The 20,079-nt window shown below is 40.8% G+C and overlaps 1 protein-coding gene across 4 annotated transcripts in view; it reads left to right on the forward strand.

The window, feature by feature from the left end:
* Positions 1–18,727, forward strand: part of LOC121155241 (cytochrome P450 2J1-like) — a 34,351-nt gene extending 15,624 nt beyond the window's left edge. For 2 of the 4 annotated variants that reach the window (XM_040978462.1, XM_040978461.1), the window contains 3 exons: positions 2,382–2,569; positions 9,387–9,525; positions 18,158–18,727. In XM_040978462.1, coding sequence (XP_040834396.1) covers positions 2,382–2,569; positions 9,387–9,525; positions 18,158–18,336 — 506 coding nt within the window. In that variant the 3' untranslated portion in view covers positions 18,337–18,727. The remainder of the gene's footprint in view (positions 1–2,381; positions 2,570–9,386; positions 9,526–18,157) is intronic. The other 2 variants (XM_040978464.1, XM_040978463.1) reach the window with 1 other exon arrangement.
* Positions 18,728–20,079: the final 1,352 nt, after the last annotated feature.

Raw genomic sequence — 20,079 nt, forward strand, 5'->3', positions numbered from 1 at the left:
GGAGGGAGGTAGAGATGGGGAAGCCATAAAATACATTAACCTTGTGGTTAAATCCAGGAAAGAATTAGTTTGACAAACTGAAAGGAAAAATTTACTCATACCCTTCATTTTTGATTAACATTGCATTTCTATTTTCCTCTGGGTAATGCCCAAATTGCTTCTAGTATAAAATCTCTGATGTGCCCTTTTCTGCATGCTTGGCCTCAATATCTTCCTCCTTCTTGGTGGTTTATACACATTATACATCATTTTCCTTACACTTGTTTTCTTATTCATGACATCTGCTCTTCTCACTATCACGAAGGCACTTTCCCAAATTTTCTACATGGGAAATCCCTCAATCATGAAGAATCTGCTCAAACACTTTCTTCTTAAGATGGTTCCCTGATCTTCTATCTAGGAACATAGTACAGTCCCTTCCCCCAGAGAAAGCCTCATGCACAGCTGTAACTGGATTTGCTGCACATTGCATATGGTCCACAACTTACAATGTTGTTGGAATCCTATAATCCCATTACAGATTGAAGTATCTGTAGAAAATGTATGTCACCTATGAAACCTCACACTTAGTGAGGTTGCAGTAGGGTGTGGGTATACTCTCCTGTGATTATATAGCTGCCCAACATGCCAAGAGAGAGTTGTGGCAGGCTAGGGGAAGACCAAAATTCAAAGTGCAGTTTCTAATAAAAAATATTCTGAATAGGGATCATCCGAATTGACAGAGCACCCCTGTCTAAACAATGATGGATCTCATCATTTTTCTTCCTCTACTTCTCAGAACAGCTTAAGATTATGGAGGATGAAAGTGGTTATTGCATGGTTTTACAAACTGTGTTAACAGTTTGTTTATGAGGCATGAAATCCAATTGGTGAAGCAAGACCAGATTTCTCTTTCCAAGAGAAAACCAGAAACATTAGGTGACTGTCATGGAAATTTTACTTCTTTTATATGTGAGGGAAAATGCATGCCTTCAATGTGTTTACATTTATGTATATGTGTCCTGGGTCATGATTTGAAGTGCATTTCCAACTGGAATACTTCTTCAAAGGTTTAAAGTTACTATCTTAGCATATGTATGTGGATTCTTGAATGTTCCATCCAAAATAACAATGGAATAAAATGACAGACGTTGACACCCATGTTTACAACAGTGTTATTCACAATAATCAAGGGGTAAAAGCAAACCAAAGACCCTTCAAAAGTGAGTAGATAGATAAATGATGATTATTCTGTTTTAATAAGGAAGGAAACTCTGACAAAGGCTGTAATATAGGTGATCTTTGAAGACATGCAGCTACAAACATTGCATGGTTCCAGTCACATGAATAATTTAAAATAATCAAATTCATGGAAACTGAAGGAAGCATGGTTGTGTCCAGAGACTCAGGATGGGAAATATAGGAAGTTACTTAACATATATCATTGAGTTTCAATTTTGCAAGATGCAAACAGTCTTCAGCTGGACACCCAGGCTTCTAGCCCAAAATCTATCTTACTACAGAAAAAAATGAAACATGTATTGAGTATGGCTAGAAATTTCTTTTGCTTATTGTATACTCACAAAAATCAATTCATCTAAGTTTTATATGGCAATTTTTAAGATGAAGGTAAATTTATTCTCCCTGATCAAATGAGGAAACCTAGTCCTGAAGAATCTGAATGGCTTACAACAGCAATGTTGTATAACATGAGAGCAATCAGATTGATCTTGTCTAAGGACTAACTTTCTGTTTTAGGTTAGGGGATTTGGGGATTTGCACTGTTTTATTTTCATTTGTCCACAAATGTTACAAAGACTGCTTGTGTATCACTTTGACAAATTATGTATGTATGTGCAAAGGCCCGAGAAATTAACACTCACCCACAAACTTCATATGTTGAATTCTCATGACCCCTATTACTCTTTAGGGTGTAGAGCCTTTGCAGAGTGATTAACTCATGATTTGGATTAATGACGTTACCAAAAACATCCCAGAGATCTGCCTCGCTCCTTCACCACATTAAATACAATGAGAAGGAGCCATCCTTGAGCTAGAAATTGAATAACAGAACATCCTGATACCTGGATTTTGGATTTCCCAGGCTCTAGAACTGTGAGAAGTAAATTCCTATAGTCTATCAACCATGCAGTCTTTTGTAGTTTGATTTAGTGGCCTGAATTCACTGAGACAAGGTTAGCCGTGTTAATTCTGTTTATTCTATTCCTAAGCCTAACCAGACTCAAGAAAAGTAATGGAGTGGACAGTTTTCTAATCAGCCTTTTGAAGAGTTGAGAACCATTTTATTCTTTCAAAGTTGATCACTAATTGAACCATAGCAGATGAGATCTTTGGGACATATATGAAACCTTTACAGAAATGGAATCTCCTCTTCTCTCCAGAAAAGGTACATGCTGAGATTGACAGTGTGATTGGCCGGTGGCAGCAGCCAAGCATGGCTTTCCGAGAATCCCTGCCCTACACGAATGCTGTCATCCATGAGATTCAGAGAATGGGTAACATCATTCCCCTGAATGTGGCCAGGGAAGTGACAGTTGATACCAATTTGGCCGGATACCACCTGCCCAAGGTAATTAAGCACTCCCAATCTCAGATCTGCAAACCCCCTATAAAATGATGGGAGCCTGAACTTGAAGAGTGACAGATATTCTTGTTCTGGGGAATAGACTAAATGGGAAAAGATATATGTTACTTATCATCTAATATGAATTTTCCTCATGCACTGTCCTTAAAATATTAGTTTAACTATATATTTTAATGGGGCTAGGGGGCATGGAGAAGGGGAAATTTCCAAATGTAACATGTTCATGCCAATGCTAGACTGTCCTTGCTTTGTTTTGGAACTTTATATTCTCATTTCCACTACAGTGTGTCATGAATATTTATAGACACACAACAGGTCACAGTTACTTCTTGGATGTTCCCACAGAATGTTTTTTTATTCTCTTGGAAAAGCATTTCTGAGGAACTGGGAACCTGCCAAACAGATTTTGGAAAATTCTGTTTATGTAATCCAGATTTTGTTTTGAAATGTTAAAAGAACATTTGAAACCAATTGGGCCACCATTACATCAATGGTTGTGTTTATAACATAATAGAATTGATATTTAACTTCTCCTCTTTTGTTAATTAGTGATACAATTTCACAGTTTCCAGGTCTTCCTTTACCCCCCTGCAAAAAATTCCCACCCATGCCACTAATTTTCTGGGATCATTACAATAGTACATTCCTTTATGAGCAGTCGTTAGTCCATCATTCTGCTCTTTAAGTATATCATGATATTATGGGTACAGATAATGCTACACATTCCAGCATACTATGATCAAATTATATTTAATAATTTCACTGGAAGTCCATTTTTATTTGAAAGTAGAGATATATACCAAGTTTTATTTTCACATCTGGATGTGATAGTCCTTAATACACAGTTACTATATCTGTATATGCCCTTAAATTAAAAGTCATAAAACAAAATTTTTAATTTTACAGCACAATGTAGTTAAATACCATGCTACTGAGTGATCACTGTGTTGCTGAAAAGCCTAAAACAAAAATTTTTAAAAACCTTCCATGATAAAACGATGTACACATATTACCTACAAATCAACAAAATTAATAAGACAAAAGTATGTTTAAGAATGAAAAATAATAATAAAACACCCATGAATTGTAGGAAAAACAGAATTGAATGGGTTATTGATCACTGTGGAATACTTCCAAGGCATTAACAAAAATGAATATTAGTGGGTCATGATGGTGGAATACGGTAAGGACACATTTACAGAGGCAGAGAAATAAGAGCCAGTGTGAAGCAGAGAGGGCACATCCCAGGAAATAGGAGATGACAGAAGAACAGCAGAGGGATACCTGGAGACTGACAGACACAGGAAAGCAGTGGACACAATGGTGTGGTGTTTCAGTGACTGATAACCCAGAGGCATTCAGCAAGTGGCTATTTGAACTCCAATGGCAGCCAGAATTACAAAAGCACCAGGAAGGAAGAGACTTTCACCAGGAGCTCAGGAGGTGAACCCAGACAAAGAACTGCTGGTCCTGCTGGTCTCTTAGATATGACCAGGAGCAGAGACAGAGCAGCAGAAACAGGGTGGATTTCACAACGTAGTCCATCCTCTAGAGCCATATTGGGTGTCATTTTGTTTAAGGAGGCAAGGGCACTTGACACTATTGCACATGCACTGAGCTGGGAGCGAACCCATTTCTGGCTCAGTGAACTGTAACAACCTGGCAACCTACAGGGTCCACCCAAGATAGGTCAGGGTAGACCTCAGACCTGATGACCAGCATATCAAGAACTCTAGTAGTGGCACATCAGGTGCCATTTTGTATGGTGTGACAAAGAATTTAAGACTGCAGGGAGAGCAGTGAGCTGTGCATGTGCCGAGCTTGGAGAAAACTCACTAGGCTCATTGCATTGCATTGATCCCACAGGAAGGTAATACTGACTATGGCGCCAGACAGGTCAAAATAGGTCCATGTGATCCTCAGACCTAGCAGCCAACAGATTCTGCCAAGATCACAACCACCAACAATCTAGCTATATTCGACACCTGGTGTCTCCCTAATCCTGGGACATACTCTAACCAGAATTGGGAGAAAAGTTGTATAGACAAGAGTGCAGCCTCAGCAGGTATCATTTCAGAAGGTAGAGACTGGTGGGCCAGCAGCTGGAATGACAGAGAACATGGTGGAAATCGAACATAAGGACCCAGACCTGGAACTCACTGGACAGAGTGGCACAAGTGACTGCAAACAAAGAGCCATGTACCAGCTGCAATAAATAAAATCAAACTGTATACATGTGGGTGGCAGAGCTTAGAAACCTACCCCAAGGAAGAATCTGATAACCTGAAGTACAATCACCAAGAGCAAAAGAAGAGAAAAGGCACAGTAAATAATACTGAAGACTCCCCTGCAAAGGAGCAAAACCCTTTGCCAACCTCAGAGCTCACTGAGGAAGACATTGAGAAAATGGGAGATACAGAATTCAAAACACTGGTTGTAAAGCTTCTTATCATCCACTAGAAGAACATAAAGCAGGCATGCAAGGAATTTAAGGACTATGTCACACTGGAAATGAATCAAATGAAAGCTGATATATCAGAATTGACAAACACAGTGGAGCAAATTAAAAATACAGTGGAGAGTCTCCAAAATAGAGCGAAGGAGGTAGAAGAAACAATCTCAAAATTAAAAGATATTTCTTGTCACCAGGGGGAAACAAACAAAAAACTGGAGGCAGAGCTGGATCAAGCTAAAAAAAGTATTCAAGAATTGAAAGACACTATTAAAAGGCCAAATATAAGAGTTATGGGAGTCTTGGAAGGTGCAGAAATAGAAGCTGGGTTTACAAATGTATACAATGAAATAATAAGGAAAAATGACCTTAATCTGGAGAAAGAATTGGGAAACAACATCTAGGAGGGGCACAGAACTCCCAACACGCTTTTCCAAAATCATCTTCACCAAGACACATGATAATTAAACTCTCTTCAATGAAACATAAGGAAAATATCCTCACATTTGCACATGAAAAAAATCAACTGACATATAAAGGAATGTCAATTAAACTCACAGGAGATGTCTCACAGGAAACTACAGGCCAGAAGAGAATGGAGTGACATCTTCCAGATTCTTAAAGTAAAAAATGTCGGCCCTGAATAATGAACCCAGAAGAACTTTCCTTTTTCTTTGAAAACGAAATGAAATTCTTCCATAGTAAAGTTAAAAGAATATGCCTCTTCCAGACCTACCCTACAAATTTTACTTAAAGATGTTCTCTTGACAAATAAGAGGAATAGCTCCCAACAAAACCAAACACAAATGCAAAGAACATCCCAGTACATTAACAACAGAAGACAAAATCAATGAAGAAACCATTGGTAAAATGACAGAACCAAATAACCACCCATACATATTAATCCGGAATGTAAATGGCTTAAACTCATCTTTTGAAAGTCATCGATTAGTAGATTGGATTAAAAAATAAAGCCTGTCTATTTCTTGCCTTCAGGATACATATTTCATCAACATTGATCAGCAGAATCTATATCATTTATTTTGATTTTTTTTTGGTAGTTTCATCTCTTCGAAACACTTTTTTTCATTAGATTTTTCCGTGATTCATAGATCATACAGTACCATCATTTTCTTCAAGAAGGTTCTTGATTTTCTTTTTCATTTCTTCAGCTGCACATTAGTCGTTTAGTAGCATGTTATTTACTTCATAGTTTTGTTAATTTCTTTTTTTCCTTCCTGTTGTTAATTTTTTTGTGGCATTTGATTTAACGGGATGTATAGTAACTATGTAATGGAGACAGATGTGATGATACATCACAGTATATATCTCTACTTCCAGACAAAGCTGGACTTCCAATGAAACTGTTTCCTATACCTCAACAACATGATGCTGGATTTTCTGCCATTGTCTATGCCTACGATATTAGACATATGACTGTGTATGAAAAACTATATTATTTATAGTGGGGAACTCGTTGATGGGATAGGGAACTGAGGAGGGGATAAGGGAAACGCAATGGCCTATGGAATTGCATCATAAAATGATAATAATAAAAAGAAGTAAAAAAAAAATGAAATTACAACTTTGCAATCAGATGGTCCCAACTACAGAGCATTATGCTCAATGAAATAAATCAGTCACAAATATATATATACATAAATATATATATGTATATATCATATGTTTTCTCTGATATGCTGCAATAGCTTATTCTTAGATCTCCATGATGAGGAATTTAATATTTCAAAAGGAAACTAATCCAAGTGTGTGAAACATTTACCATTAGAAAGGGAGTAAAGAGCAAACACTCAATAAGCAACGTTGTGTGTTGAAGACTCCGTAATAACACATAAAAATATCATGAGTTCTGTGTTCTTCCTATTACATATATCAGGAAATCAAGGGCAAAGAAGTTAAGTTTAAATAAAACATCTCAAATTATAAGTGGCCAAAACTGAAATCTAGAATCTGATTCATTCTGATAGTTTTTGCTGAAACAGCCTCCTGCTACAGGAATTGTTTTATTTTAACTTTAGAAGTGTGTCCCCCCCCCAGATTTTCTCACTTCTCTCATGTTAAATTTTCAGTCTTCGCAGAATCCTCCCTTACTCCACCTTATCCATCCACTCTAAAGGGCAGCTTTCCTGCCCCACGTGGTGCTCTCCCCACACTGCACAGTTGCAGTTCCTTTCCTTATGTGTGACTTAGCTTGGCCAGCCCCTGTGGACCTATAGAATTTTATCTAAGTCCCTCACAATATGTCTTACCTAGGGACAATCTCAAGAGATAAAACCAAAAGAACTTTCCCACTGGACACTCTGAATCCTGTCCCTCCAGAGCCAGGAGAAGCAGGTGCTGCATTGACTGGTGCCTTTCTAACGGACAGTCTTCTGGGTGGATGCCAAACTCTGAGTTCTAAGCTTCTGTTTGTATTTTTATAACAAGTAATGTAACTGCAGTGACTCAGCTGAGTTTAACAGACTTTTATTACCTCTTACTTTGGTGTCATTCTTAATAACCCTTCTGATAAGTGATAAATCTAGTTAACTATATGTTTCAGAGGCTAGGAGCCATGACTGAGCTCAGATAGACCTGATGTGGATAGATTCATATCTAGCTGTATCCCCTCTCTCTGGGTGACTCTGTGCATGTTATATAATCCTCAGAGCTTCCATTTTATAGATGAATAAATTAAGTTCTCAGTTTTAATGGTTCATTAAAAAAGTATGAGGGAGAGAGAGAGAGAGAGAGAGACGGACAGAAATCTCCCAAATAGTTTAATTCCCAAATCCATGCAACACTCAAGGATCAGGGGTTGAAATTCAAAGTCAGGAACTCAGGAATTTGCAACTGGAAGGAACCCTGTTAGTGGAGTCATCATCTGATGCCTCCCTGGGTCTGCATTAGCAGGAAGCTACAGGCAGATGCTGCAGCTGGGTTAGTTAGCTCAGTGATAAAGTGATGTTGACAAGATGATCAGTGTTTAAAAGAGGTGGTATTAGGTAGGCATTTAGTATAGTAGTTAAGCTCCCACTTGGGATCTCAGATCGCATGTTAGAGAACCTGGTTAGCCCAACAACTCCAATCAGATTCCATGGTAATGTGCACCCTGGGAGGCAGCAGATGACTCAAGTATTGAGGCCTTGCCACTGCTGGGAGACAGTTTCTGGTTCCTGGCTTGAGCTAGCTGTTATAGGATTTGGGGATTAAACCAGTAGATTAAAGGTCTCTCTCTCTCCCCCTTCCTTCCTGTTACCTATTTCTGTCCTTCTTTCCCTCCCTTCCTCTTTCCCGTTTCTCTCCCTCTTTGCTGTGTCTCTCTCATCTTTCAAATCAAATAATTTTTAAGGGCATTTAAAGGGCTTTGCAATAAGTGGGAACATGCAATTAGAAACTGGAGGGAAGTATGATTATCTTCTTATAATTTTATCTATGAAATAGATGAAATCTGTACTCTTTATTAATAAAAATTTTAAATTTTAAAAAAAGAGAAGCTGGAAGTAAGCCTATATTGTGGTAGTACATACAGAGAAGGAATTTGACCAGAAAGGGAGAAACATGTGTTTATTCTAAGAGCAATGGGAATTTACAGACTATAAACTTGAAGTGAATGGGAACATGTTATGATTATGTAGTGTTCAAAATCCATTCTGTTTTCAGGGTTGGAGCACATTAAGAGTATGACAGGATTGCGGCATAGAGAACCAGCGATTACAGGAGTTTAGGTACTTGATGTGATAGTGGTAGATGTGGATGTGATAAGATCAAAATTTAAAGTGCCATCAATCAGACCCATTTATTGGCTACCTGAAGGCAAAGGAGGGAAAGCTCACTCTGGGTAACTTCTCAATTTCTCACTCGATAGTTAGATGGACAAGAATTGCTTATACTAGGCTACCTGGTCTTTTTACTCACTGTGGGAATAAGCACCATGCACTAATCTGTGCAAGGAAGAGAATGGCCGAGACATTGATTAGCGTTGCCATAGTCATCACTTCATTGAGCAGTTGGGTTGATCATGGTCTAATGTTAACACAGCTGGTCTAGTGGCACAGCTGTCTTGAATTCATGTCACCTCCCAAGTCCTACACTGACCTCTCCTTGTAGAAATGACCTTGATACCATCAAGATTATCCACATTCTTCTGGGAAAACCTCAAGCCTGCAATTGCAGTCCCTCATTCTCTCCTATACAAAGGGGAGAAGCCTGAGGCAGTAGGCTCAGGGTGATGTGTTTGGGAAGGAACAGGTGATCAGGCTCTGGCAAGGCTTTGGTGCGGGAGACCAGGGATCACCATCCCCATTGCATGGCTTGTAGCCTCACCTGAATCTGGGTTGCCTTCTCCAGGGGACTCTGATCCTGACCAATTTGACTGCACTGCACAAGGATCCAAAAGAATGGGCCACTCCTGACACCTTCAATCCAGAGCATTTTCTGGAGAATGGACAATTTAAGAAGAGGGAATCCTTTCTGCCTTTCTCAATAGGTGAGTTATAATGAGTAACAGTGTGAGAGTGCAGAACACCTCTCTCTGTTTTTCCTCCTCTCCCTGTTCCTTTGCCCTAATTGGAATGTCTCCCGACAGCCCCACCCGCATGACACCATCTTGCTGTCTGTTACAAAGGCAGGACTACTCAGGCTGGGCATTGCTCTGGTCTGCTCTTATTTCCTAAACCCTCCCTTACTTCTAATGGAAATTTCAGTCTCTCTCTGAGCTCCAGAACACTGGGGACAGAGACTTATACCTGCCTTTTGCACACAATCAAGTTGGAGGCACCTGGCATCTTTACAGAGTGTTTAATTATCTCAAGTTATTCTTAAGGATGCTAACTTTCACAGGAATACAGCTGATGCACATTAACGATGACAAAAAGCTGTCAGCAGGAGGGTGAGCCTGAGTACCAATATGGCCGTCAGGCAGTAATTCTATAAACACCACCACCTTCATTAGACTGGGTCTTACATGTAAGTTCTCTCTTTAGAGGTCTTTTTATCCTTTAATAAATTAGTTACCTGTTAAAAATATAGTTGGCACATTTATAAGTTGTATTGCTTCAAAAGTGGAAAAGATGATGTAGTGACAATTTCTGGACCTGCTTTTAAGCTATTGGCTACCAAGAGTATTTTTAGTTCATAATGCCACAAACTCATTTTTAAAATTCTTAGCATATTGTAAGCATTGAATTATATCAATACCTTTCCAGATCCTTAATTCATAAATATTTATGGAGTATCTATTGTGTTTTAAGCATTTATCCCTGAAGATTTGACAATGAAAGAAATAGAAAACAACACTTTGCTCATGAAGTATATGTTCTAACCTGACAACATTTTTTTATTATATTTTTATTTTGAAGTTTGAATTATGTGGTACAATTTTATATACACTTGGATTCCCCTCAAACTCCTACCCCAGACAGATTTTTTTCCATTTTACTACAATGGTGTAGTCCTTCATAAGGAATCATAATTCTATCAGTCTCTTATTTAAGTGTACCCCGACATTGTTGATACAATGTCAGATAGTCCATAATCCCACTGGACACATGTACAACAGCTTCATCCAGAATCCATTTTTCATCTGATACCAGGGATGCATGTTCCATTATACCCCCACATCTGGATATGATAGAACCCAATACTCCATCACTATACATTTCTGTAATTGAGAAGTCATGCAACAAGGTCAACAACTGGTATAAGTGCCACAACAACAACAAAAACAACAAATTACAGTACCATGAAAAAATGCGCCACTGAGTAACCAACACATGAGTGACAAAAAGAAAACACAAAAGACTCTTAGGAAAAATGATGCCACTGTGTAATCCATGAGCCAGTGATGAATTCAACAAGAGAAAGGAGATTATGTGGAATAAACAAAACTAAAATTAAAAACATCAAAACATATGGGATACAGCCAAGCAAGCAAGCAAACAAAAAACAGTATGGATCAGATTATTGAAGTTGCACTTTCCATGCTGGCTTCCTTATATAAGAGAGAAAATATGGTATTTGTTTTTTTGTGATTGATTCATTTCACTGAGCATAATGGTCTCTAGTTGGGACCACCTATTTGTAAATAATATAATTTCATTCTTCTTAATAGCTGAATAATATTCCTTGGAGTAGATGTACCACAGTTTCTTTAACCACTCTTCTTTGGATGCACATCTGGATTGTTCCATGTCTTTGCTATTGTGGATTTTGCTGCTGCAATTATAGGATTATAGATCCTCTTCTCACATGTAGATTTCACTTTTATTAGGTAGCTGGGTCATATGGCAGGTTTATTTGCAATTTTCCAAGCACTCTCCATACTGATTGCACAGTGGTTGCACTAGCCTACATCCCCACCAGTGGTGAAGGAGGGTGCCTTTCTCCCTCATCCACGCCAGCAGGTGTTGTTAGTTGAATTCTGAATGTAGGCCAGTCTCACTGGAGTTAGATGGTATCTCAATGTGGTTTTCATTTGTATCTCTCTGATGGCTAGGGAGCCTGAGCATCTTTCCATATGTTTGTTACCCATTTGAATCTATTCTTTTGAAAAATGTCTGTTCATTTCCTTTGCCCAGTTTGTCACAAGGTTGGGTTTTTGTTTGTTTGTTTATTTGTTCGTTTGTTTGTTTTTTGTTTTTTTTCTGTATCTGGGTTTCTGAAACTCTTGGCAAATTCTGGATATTAGTCCCTTTTCACTTGTGTAGTATGCACAAATTTTCTCCCATTCTGTTGGTTGCTTCTTCACTTTAATTGCTTCCTTTGCAATTCAGAAGCTTTTTAGTTTGCTGTAGTCTCATTTGTTTGTTTTGGTTTTGATTGCCTTTGCTTTTGCTGTCTTTTCTTTTTTTAAAGATTTATTTATTTTTATTGCAAAGTCAGATATACAGAGAGGAGAATAGACAGAGAGCAAGATCTTCTGTCCAATGATTCACTCCCCAAGTGATTGTAACAGCCTGTGCTGTGCTGATCCAAAGCCAGGAGCCAGGAATTTCCTCCAAGTCTCCTACATAGGTGCAGGGTCACAAGGCTTTGGGCTGTCTTCAGCTGCTTTCCCAGCCTCCAGGCAGGGAGCTGGATGGAAAGTGGAGCAGCCGGGATTAGAACCAGTGCCATATGGGATCCTGGTGGTTTCAAGATAAGGACTTAAGCCACTGTACCGGGCCCTTGGTGTCTTTTCTGAAAAATCTTTCCCTGTTCCTATATCTTGGAGTGTGGCTTCCTATGTTTTCCTTTAATAGTTTGATGGTTTCTGGATGTAGATTTAGAGCTAATTTTTGTATAATGTGATAGGTGTGGGTCTTGCTTCATAATTCTGCAAGGTGCTATCCAGCTCTCCCAACAGTTTTTGTTGAATAGTCTAGAATTTTTGCCTGGATTGTTTTCAGTGTTCTTACCGAAGCTTAGTTGAATATACATGTATGGGCTCCATCCTGGAGTTTCTATTCTGTTCCACTGGTCTTCTTCTCTGTTTCTGTACCGATACCAGACTGTTTTGATAACCACTGCTCCAAAGTATGTCTTGAGGTCTGGAATTGTGGTTCCTCCACTTTGATTTCTAAATTCAGTATAACTTTAGCTATTTATGGTCTTTTGTGATCCCAGATGAACTTTTGTATCACCATTACTATTTGTGAGAAGAATGTTGTTGGGATTTTGATTGGGATTGTTTGAATCTGCATATTGCTTTTGGTCATACGGTCATTTTGATAATGCTGATCCTGCCAATCCAGGAACATGGTTTCATTCTCCATTTTTCAAGGTCTTCTATTTCCTTTTTTAATGACCCGACAGAATTTGAATTACTGGCACCAGCTCAGAGATAAGGAAGCTGGGAAAGCTTTGTGGCTCAGTGCGTTAGGCTGTCACTTGGAATCTCTGCACCCATACTTGAGTGCCTTGGGACTGAGAGCCATCTACTCCATTTCCAGCTCAGCTACCTGTTCATGTGCCAGAAGGTAGCACACAATGGCTCAACTCTTTCACCTCCTGTCACCCATGTGAAAGACCAGATGGAGTTCCTTGTTCCCAGCTTCCGTCTGAACCAGTCCTGGATATTGTGTGCATCTGGGGGAGTGAACGAGTGGGGAAAAGTCCTTTTCTCTCTTTGTGTCTCTGTCACTCTCTCTGACTTTAAAATATCTTTTCAAAAGAAACTGGAGGTTTTAAAAATATGGAAACTAAAGCAATAAACCATGTGGCAGAGGTAGGAATCAACGCTGATCAGATTGTTAAAATCTAAAGTTTGTTCTTTGTATAAGTGTAAAATAACTAAACTCCACACAGTTCCCCAAGTGGAAATTGCATTATGGTTTGCTTTCTGTGAGCTTAAGGCAAACATGATTTTTTGAAAGTGTCTTTTTGCAGCTGCTATTGCTAAGGCTCTGAGATGGAGGAAATAGAATTTGATCTCCTGACTGCATTACTCCACAGTTCATGCTTGCAGACTGCGGTCCACTACCATGAGTGTGTCTCAGCTCATTCTGATTGTGTCCTCTGGGTCTGTCTTCATCTGGTTCTATGCTGCATCTGCTCTCATGGTAGGGATCACCTCTGATATGAAAGTTAGCACTCATCTTCCTTTCTGCAATAGTTTCGAGATTTCTGTTACAACACAGTGTCAACTGTCTACTTCAGTTATTAAAAGTATTCTTATTATTTGGCTTTTGTATTTGAAATGCTGATAGATGAAAAATATGGCCCCATTCATTCTAAAAAGAAAATGCTTCACCTAAGGAAGGCTGTTTCAGCTTGGATGAGTGGACTCCCAATAGATGGGCTTGGGCTTCTCATGAAGAAAGATCCTAAAGGCTAAGTAATGTCTTCATATTTCTCCTTCACATTGCAGAATACCCTTCCTCACAATTATGTAATAAGTCTCCCTGCTTTAAAATGTTTCTCCCCTTCGTCATCTCTAGTGTAAAAAGAACTATACAGAAGGATTCTGGAACTTTGCTCCTGAGCTTTTAATACAACCTCTTAATCACATCCATCATGCACAAGCAAATTATGCTATTTAATCCTTATAGAAAACCAATTATTAATAGTGGTAGAGACAACAGTGTGGCATTTCCTTTCTTAATATAAAGAAACTAAGATTAAGAGAGATTCGTTTCTTATCCAAGATCATAAACCCAAGGAATTGGCTGGACAGGGCCTAAGATTCAAGTTTCTTATGATTTTAATCTAGTGGTCTCTCCACTGCAACTAAATTGGAACTTAATTCCCCATTTCACTGATGCCACATCATATGTATTAGCATGTTGCCGTAAAGCAGATGTGCCAAACTCTGTGACTTAAAACAATACGTATGTGTCATGTTCACAAACCATTATGTTACCTTGGCTGGGCTCCCTTGCATGTTTGAAAGGTCAGATAGCTCAAGGCTGATGTGAGATGATCAAGGCTCTTTTTCTTGTCATCTTTCATTGTCTCTAAAGATGGTCTGGCTTGATCACATAATGGCAGTGAGTTCCCACAAAGGAGAACTTAATGTCCAGGGTTTAACGGGCACGCAGTTGGGCAGTGCTAGTAACAAGACAATTCCCATTTCAAAAGGAGGGGAAATGACTGCAGTTTTGGATGGGAAGGGATTTGAAGTCATGGAGCAAATGATGTGGATCCAAGGGTAATGGGAAGTTAAAGTTGCCCTGCTCTCATCATCTCTTGCTGACTGAGATGAATGAAATTCAGAGGAGACAAGCAATTTATCCAGGGATTCCACAGAAGTCATGGTAGAGTGAAGGCTAGTGAAATGGAACAGGAGGTAGAAACCTGAAACATCCAGTGAGTTAAAAGATGTCAGTGCAGCTGTTTAGATTTTTTGTCACACTCTTAATCTTTGTCATATAGTTGCTTCTCATCATTACTCATCTAGAACATTCTAAAACAGACCTGCTAAGAATTAGGTGTGGACAGGTGATCCCATTCTGTTATAAATTTTAATCAGCTGGAAATAATTCCAAATGCATATCCACATAAGTTTATAATATTATTGGGCATGGCGCGATAGCGTAACTCTTAAAGTCCTCACCTTGAACATGCCAGGATCCCATATGGGTGTCGGTTGTATTCCCGGCAGCCCTGCTTCCCATCCAGCTCCTTGCTTATGGCCTGGGAAAGCAGTTGATGCCGGACCAAAGCCTTGGGACTTTGCTTTGCACCTGTGCAGGAGACCCGGAAAGGAGTTCCTGGCTCCTGGCTTCGGATCAGCGCAGCACTGGCTGTTGCGGCCACTTGGGTAGTGAACCACCAGATGGAAGATCTTCCTCTTTGTCTCTACTTCTCTTTGTATATCTGCCTTTCCAATAAAAACAAGTAAATCTTAAAAAAGATTGATATTATTGCGTATAAATTTTTATTATTTTATTCATTCATGCTCATTTTCTTTGCTCCATCAAATCAGTAGGTGATTACAAAAGAGAGAGACCTCATTATATTCTTTTTTTAAAAAGGTTTATTTACTTTTACTGGAAAAGGAGATTACAGAAAGAAGGGGAGATAGAAAGAGCTTCCATCCACTGCTTTATTCCCCAAAACATTGCAATCACTAGCAGGGCTGATCCAAAGCCAGGACCCAGAAGCTGCTTCCAGGTCTCCCATACAGCTGAAGGGTCCCAAGCTTTTGAGTGATCCTCTGCTGCTTTCTCAAGCCACAAGCAGGCAGGTGGATCAAAAGAAGTATCTTAGACCCAATGCAGTAGCCTAGTGCCTGAAGTCCTGTTTTGTATCTCATATGGCTACCAGTTCCTATCCTAGCTGACCCACTTTCCTTTTAGCTCCCAGCTCTTTGCCTGGGAGACAGTTGAGAATGGTCCCAAATCTTGGCTCAGCTCCAGCTGTTTTGGCCACTTGGGGAATGAATGATCACATGGAAGATCTTTCTGTCTCTCCTTCTCCTTGTAAATCTGACTATCCAAGAAAATACATTAATAAGTCTTAAAAAAAATAAAAACAAAAAACCAGTGAAGCAGCCAGGACATGAATCAGCGCCCCTATGTGATGCTGATTTCAGAGGTAGAGGGTTGACCAGTTGAGCCAATGCTCAACCCCGCTATGCATTTTGTAACTAAAATAACTGGATGTTAGAATATTGGGAAGAATATAGTCAAAGACCCAGGAAATTCTCTCATTTTACTAATAAGCCCACCATCCTGTTGGTCAATGTAAGCCAATTAATAGCAGCAAGAAGCAACTCAAATTTTATTTAATCAATATAAACCTGTGTAATTAAATACTTATTTTCATACTTTTAAAATTCATACATCTGTCTCATTGGAATCAAGTGTACTCATGTCACAAACAAGAAAGATTATTTCACATATTTATAAGATATGTTTTTTTATTATTGGGAAGTCAGAATACAGAGAGGGGGAGAGACAGAGAGGAAGATCTTTCATCCTTGACTCACTTCCCAAGTGACCACCATGGCCAGAGCTGCACCGATCCAAAGCCAGGAGTGAGGAACCTCTTCTGGGTCTCCTACGCAATTGCAGGGTACCAAGGCTTTGGGCCATGCTTCACTGCTTTCCCAGGCGACAAGCAGGGAGTCACCACACCAGGCCCCTGTTATTTCATATGTTTCACAGGGTTAGTTCGGCGAAAAGACATGATCAGCTCATTCACACAGCTGATTCCTGATTCAGGCAATTGGAGAAAATGCTTCAAAACCAGTCCATTTAATTTTCTTCATTTTCCCGGGTTCAGTTTTGTTGTTAAACTTGAATTCTATCCAAAAGAATCTTTTCCTTCCACGCAGCTGATTTGGTATCATCCAACAAATTGCTAAGGATGCTATTAAGACAGGTGAAAAGATAAAGATGAGGTCAAAGTTTTAAGCACATAATATATAATATCATACATAATATATATAAATAACATCTTCTATGATATACATATGAATATATCACAGGCACAAATTAATTTAACAATGACAAAATTTGAAAATATATTTACTAAATATCTTTGCAACCATTACTTAATTTTATTTCCTCTACAATGTGTTATAGACAGAAGGCAAAATGGAGGCATGTGTACATTAACACGTTACCCTAAGATGTTGAATTCCATGAGGAAAACAAAGCAGCAGAGGCAACACGTAGGATTAGCTACAGAGAGTAAGACCAGTGTGGTGTCCAAGAGAATCCCCACAGGCACAGTGAGAAAAAATGCCAGGCTGCTAGCAATGATTAGTTTGCACTATGGGATTATAAGCATCTTTTATGACCATTTTGGAGATCTGGACGCAGTCTTCTGGGGACTAAAGGTAGATGGTTGCCATTGGTTTGCTCGACGTCTGGGGCTGCTGTAAAGCTTCTCTGAATGGAGTGTAGCATTAGGATTCTAACTATAGAGGTAATAACTGAAAGCTGGTCTTGTTATCTGCAGTCTGTTGGACTCACCTAGAGCAGGCACCACTCCCCATTCCCTTAATTTAGTGATTCAGTTTTTAGGAAGGAGTTGGCTTCTTTGTAGTCATCAGAGTGGAGAGAAGAAATTCAAGGTAAGGGAGAGAGATGGGGACCTGATAGAGTCTGCCTCAGAGCTTTAGAGTTGAGGCTTTGTTTCAGTGTTAGATGCAGAGGGAGAATGGGGAGGGAGGCTGGAGCAGTTCCACTATCGAAGCCCTTCAGTGTCACTGTGGTGTCCCATGATGAGGGAGGAAAATGTGTCTGCGGGGAAGGGATGACTTAAACTTTAGGAACCCTGGTTTCATACATACTTGATTATATTTGAGACAATTTCCTTTTATGGACTGAAGAATTTCATGCATAGTTTTGTTGTTTGTTAATTGATGGATGACAGCCTACAGGCTAGATGCACACGGGAAGTCAGGCAGGCCACCCAGTTCTGCTGTCCTTTTACTTACTGTCCTATTATGTTTACAGTACCTCACCTATCAGCCCACAGACACATGGACTGTGTGAACCTGAACTTACTCATTCTGTGTTCTGCTGAACCCAGATGGTTTCCACGTGCAAATAAGCTACTAAACCTCCAGGCTCAGATACCTTGCAGACTGTTCCTCTGATCAAGCCTTTCTAAAGTGAGGGTTAGGACAACAATCCCTGTCAGGCACCAACACCACCTGACAAGGTAACTCTTCTGTTTCTGTCTTTCAGGAAAGCGGGCATGCCTTGGAGAACAGTTGGCCAAGACTGAGCTGTTCATTTTCTTCACTTCCCTCATGCAAAAATTTACCTTCAAGCCCCCAAGCAATGAGACACTGAGCTTAAAGTGCAAAATGGGCCTCGCCATTACCCCTGTGAGCCACCGCCTCTGTGCCATTCCACGGGCATAACAGTGTCAAAAATAAAAAAGTGACATGAGCTGTGAAGCCACTGTGCCTGCCCAGATGTGAGCAGCCTTAAGGAAAGTGCCTGTGAAAGATGAAAGAAGTTGAGAGAAGTTGCTCCCTTCCGGAACTGGATCCAAATTCCAGCTCTACTTTTTTAAATTAACCCAGGGATAAACATTCGTGTTCTAAATGATATACCTCTTCATCCAAGAGATAAAAAGGCATAATACGCCCTTGCTAAAGAAAGTATTTGTGAGACTCATTGCAAATAAATTGATTTATAATTCACAAAGTGCATCATCAAAGTTGTGATTGTAATGTGTTTGCTTTCCATCTCCTTTCTTAAACAGATTTGCTTCTAAACCACATAACCATTCCTTGTGGAATAAACATAAAACTTTTAAGGATTTTTAAGGCCTCAGTGCAAGATGTTGTGAAAGATGGGATGAAAGTGGGAATGTGGGAGAGTTTTAAGATGGCCGACGTAGGAGGAAGGCTGTGAGGGAGCGTTCAGCGAGATAGGGATAAAACGCTACAGAAGCAGCAAAGAGGAACAGCAGGGAACCGCAGGGAAAGGTCTGTGAAGCTCCCTGGGACAGTGTGGAGCCAAAAAGATCCACACAACTCGGAAGAACAACGAGAACGGAGCAGGACAAAGGTAGAGAAACCGACATCCCACTCCAGACCTGCAGAGTCACTTTTGAAAACGGCCTGACGGGAGACGCGGCCAGCTCGGAGGCAGGGAGATCGGGTGGATCGTTGCCGGCGGGAAGCCTTTGACAGCGGCGGAGGCAGACTGCAGCAGCCGGACGTTTGGTGAGCGGGGGTGGGGGGGTGGGGGGGGGATTGACATGGCAGCCTCCGCATTCCTTGCCCCCTACTGAGGTTCCAGCCTCTGAGAAGGCGGGGCAGGCAGCCTGAAACGCTTGGGTCTGTGCCTTGGGAACTACGCGCAGTGGTGTTGGTGGTGAGGGAAGGCGCCTCGGATGTTCCTGCGCTGAGGGGGGCCAGTGCGGCTCGGTGCGCAGAGGCTGCTGGCGAGGATCTGGAGTCCCCCACATCCTGCCTGGTGGATGCGCGAGAACACCAGGAGGATTCTGGGCGCCCCGCCTGCAGCAGCCGCCTCCGCAGCACAGGTGTCAGGTGTCAGGAGAGCTCCCAGTTTTGGGAAGTGTAGCGCTGTGTGTCCCTGGCACGCAGGTACCACTCCCATAGGGTGAACTGATCACTCCTAGCCTCCCACCCCGCAGTTCTGAGCGTGGGCGACCCACCAGGGAGCTCTGAAAACTCCTGCATCACACTGACACGGTGAGAACCTGCCGTGAAGTCATTATAACAGGGCGCCTGGGTCACTCCTCCGCTAAGGGCCTGTGTGGGGGAGCCACACGGGAGCAGGGGCTCTGAACACCCACACACCACGAGTGGTGGATTCACTGCACAAGAGCCACACCTGGAAAGTGCCTCACCCACAGTCCCGTGTGTGGGAGACGCAACAGGTGGGCCCTGAAAAACCCTGCAGTCCCTGACACGGAGAACGCAGGGAGAAAGCACATAAAACCTTCTAAGCCCTGGGGATTCCCGCACAGGGGGCACACCCAGAGAGCGCCTCCATCCCTCCACGCCCTGGGGTGTCACACCTGTAGAAGAGGTGCCCAGAGTGTGCCTGGAATCCACTGGGCCCCCAAGGTGGTGCTCTACAGCCCCGGGCCCTGAGAACGCACCAACGGTGCCTTGAAAATTACCACG

This window comes from Ochotona curzoniae, unplaced genomic scaffold, assembly GCF_017591425.1.
Source record: "Ochotona curzoniae isolate NIBS_2020 unplaced genomic scaffold, NIBS_Ocur_1.0 contig_291, whole genome shotgun sequence".
NCBI classification, from domain to species: domain Eukaryota; kingdom Metazoa; phylum Chordata; class Mammalia; order Lagomorpha; family Ochotonidae; genus Ochotona; species Ochotona curzoniae.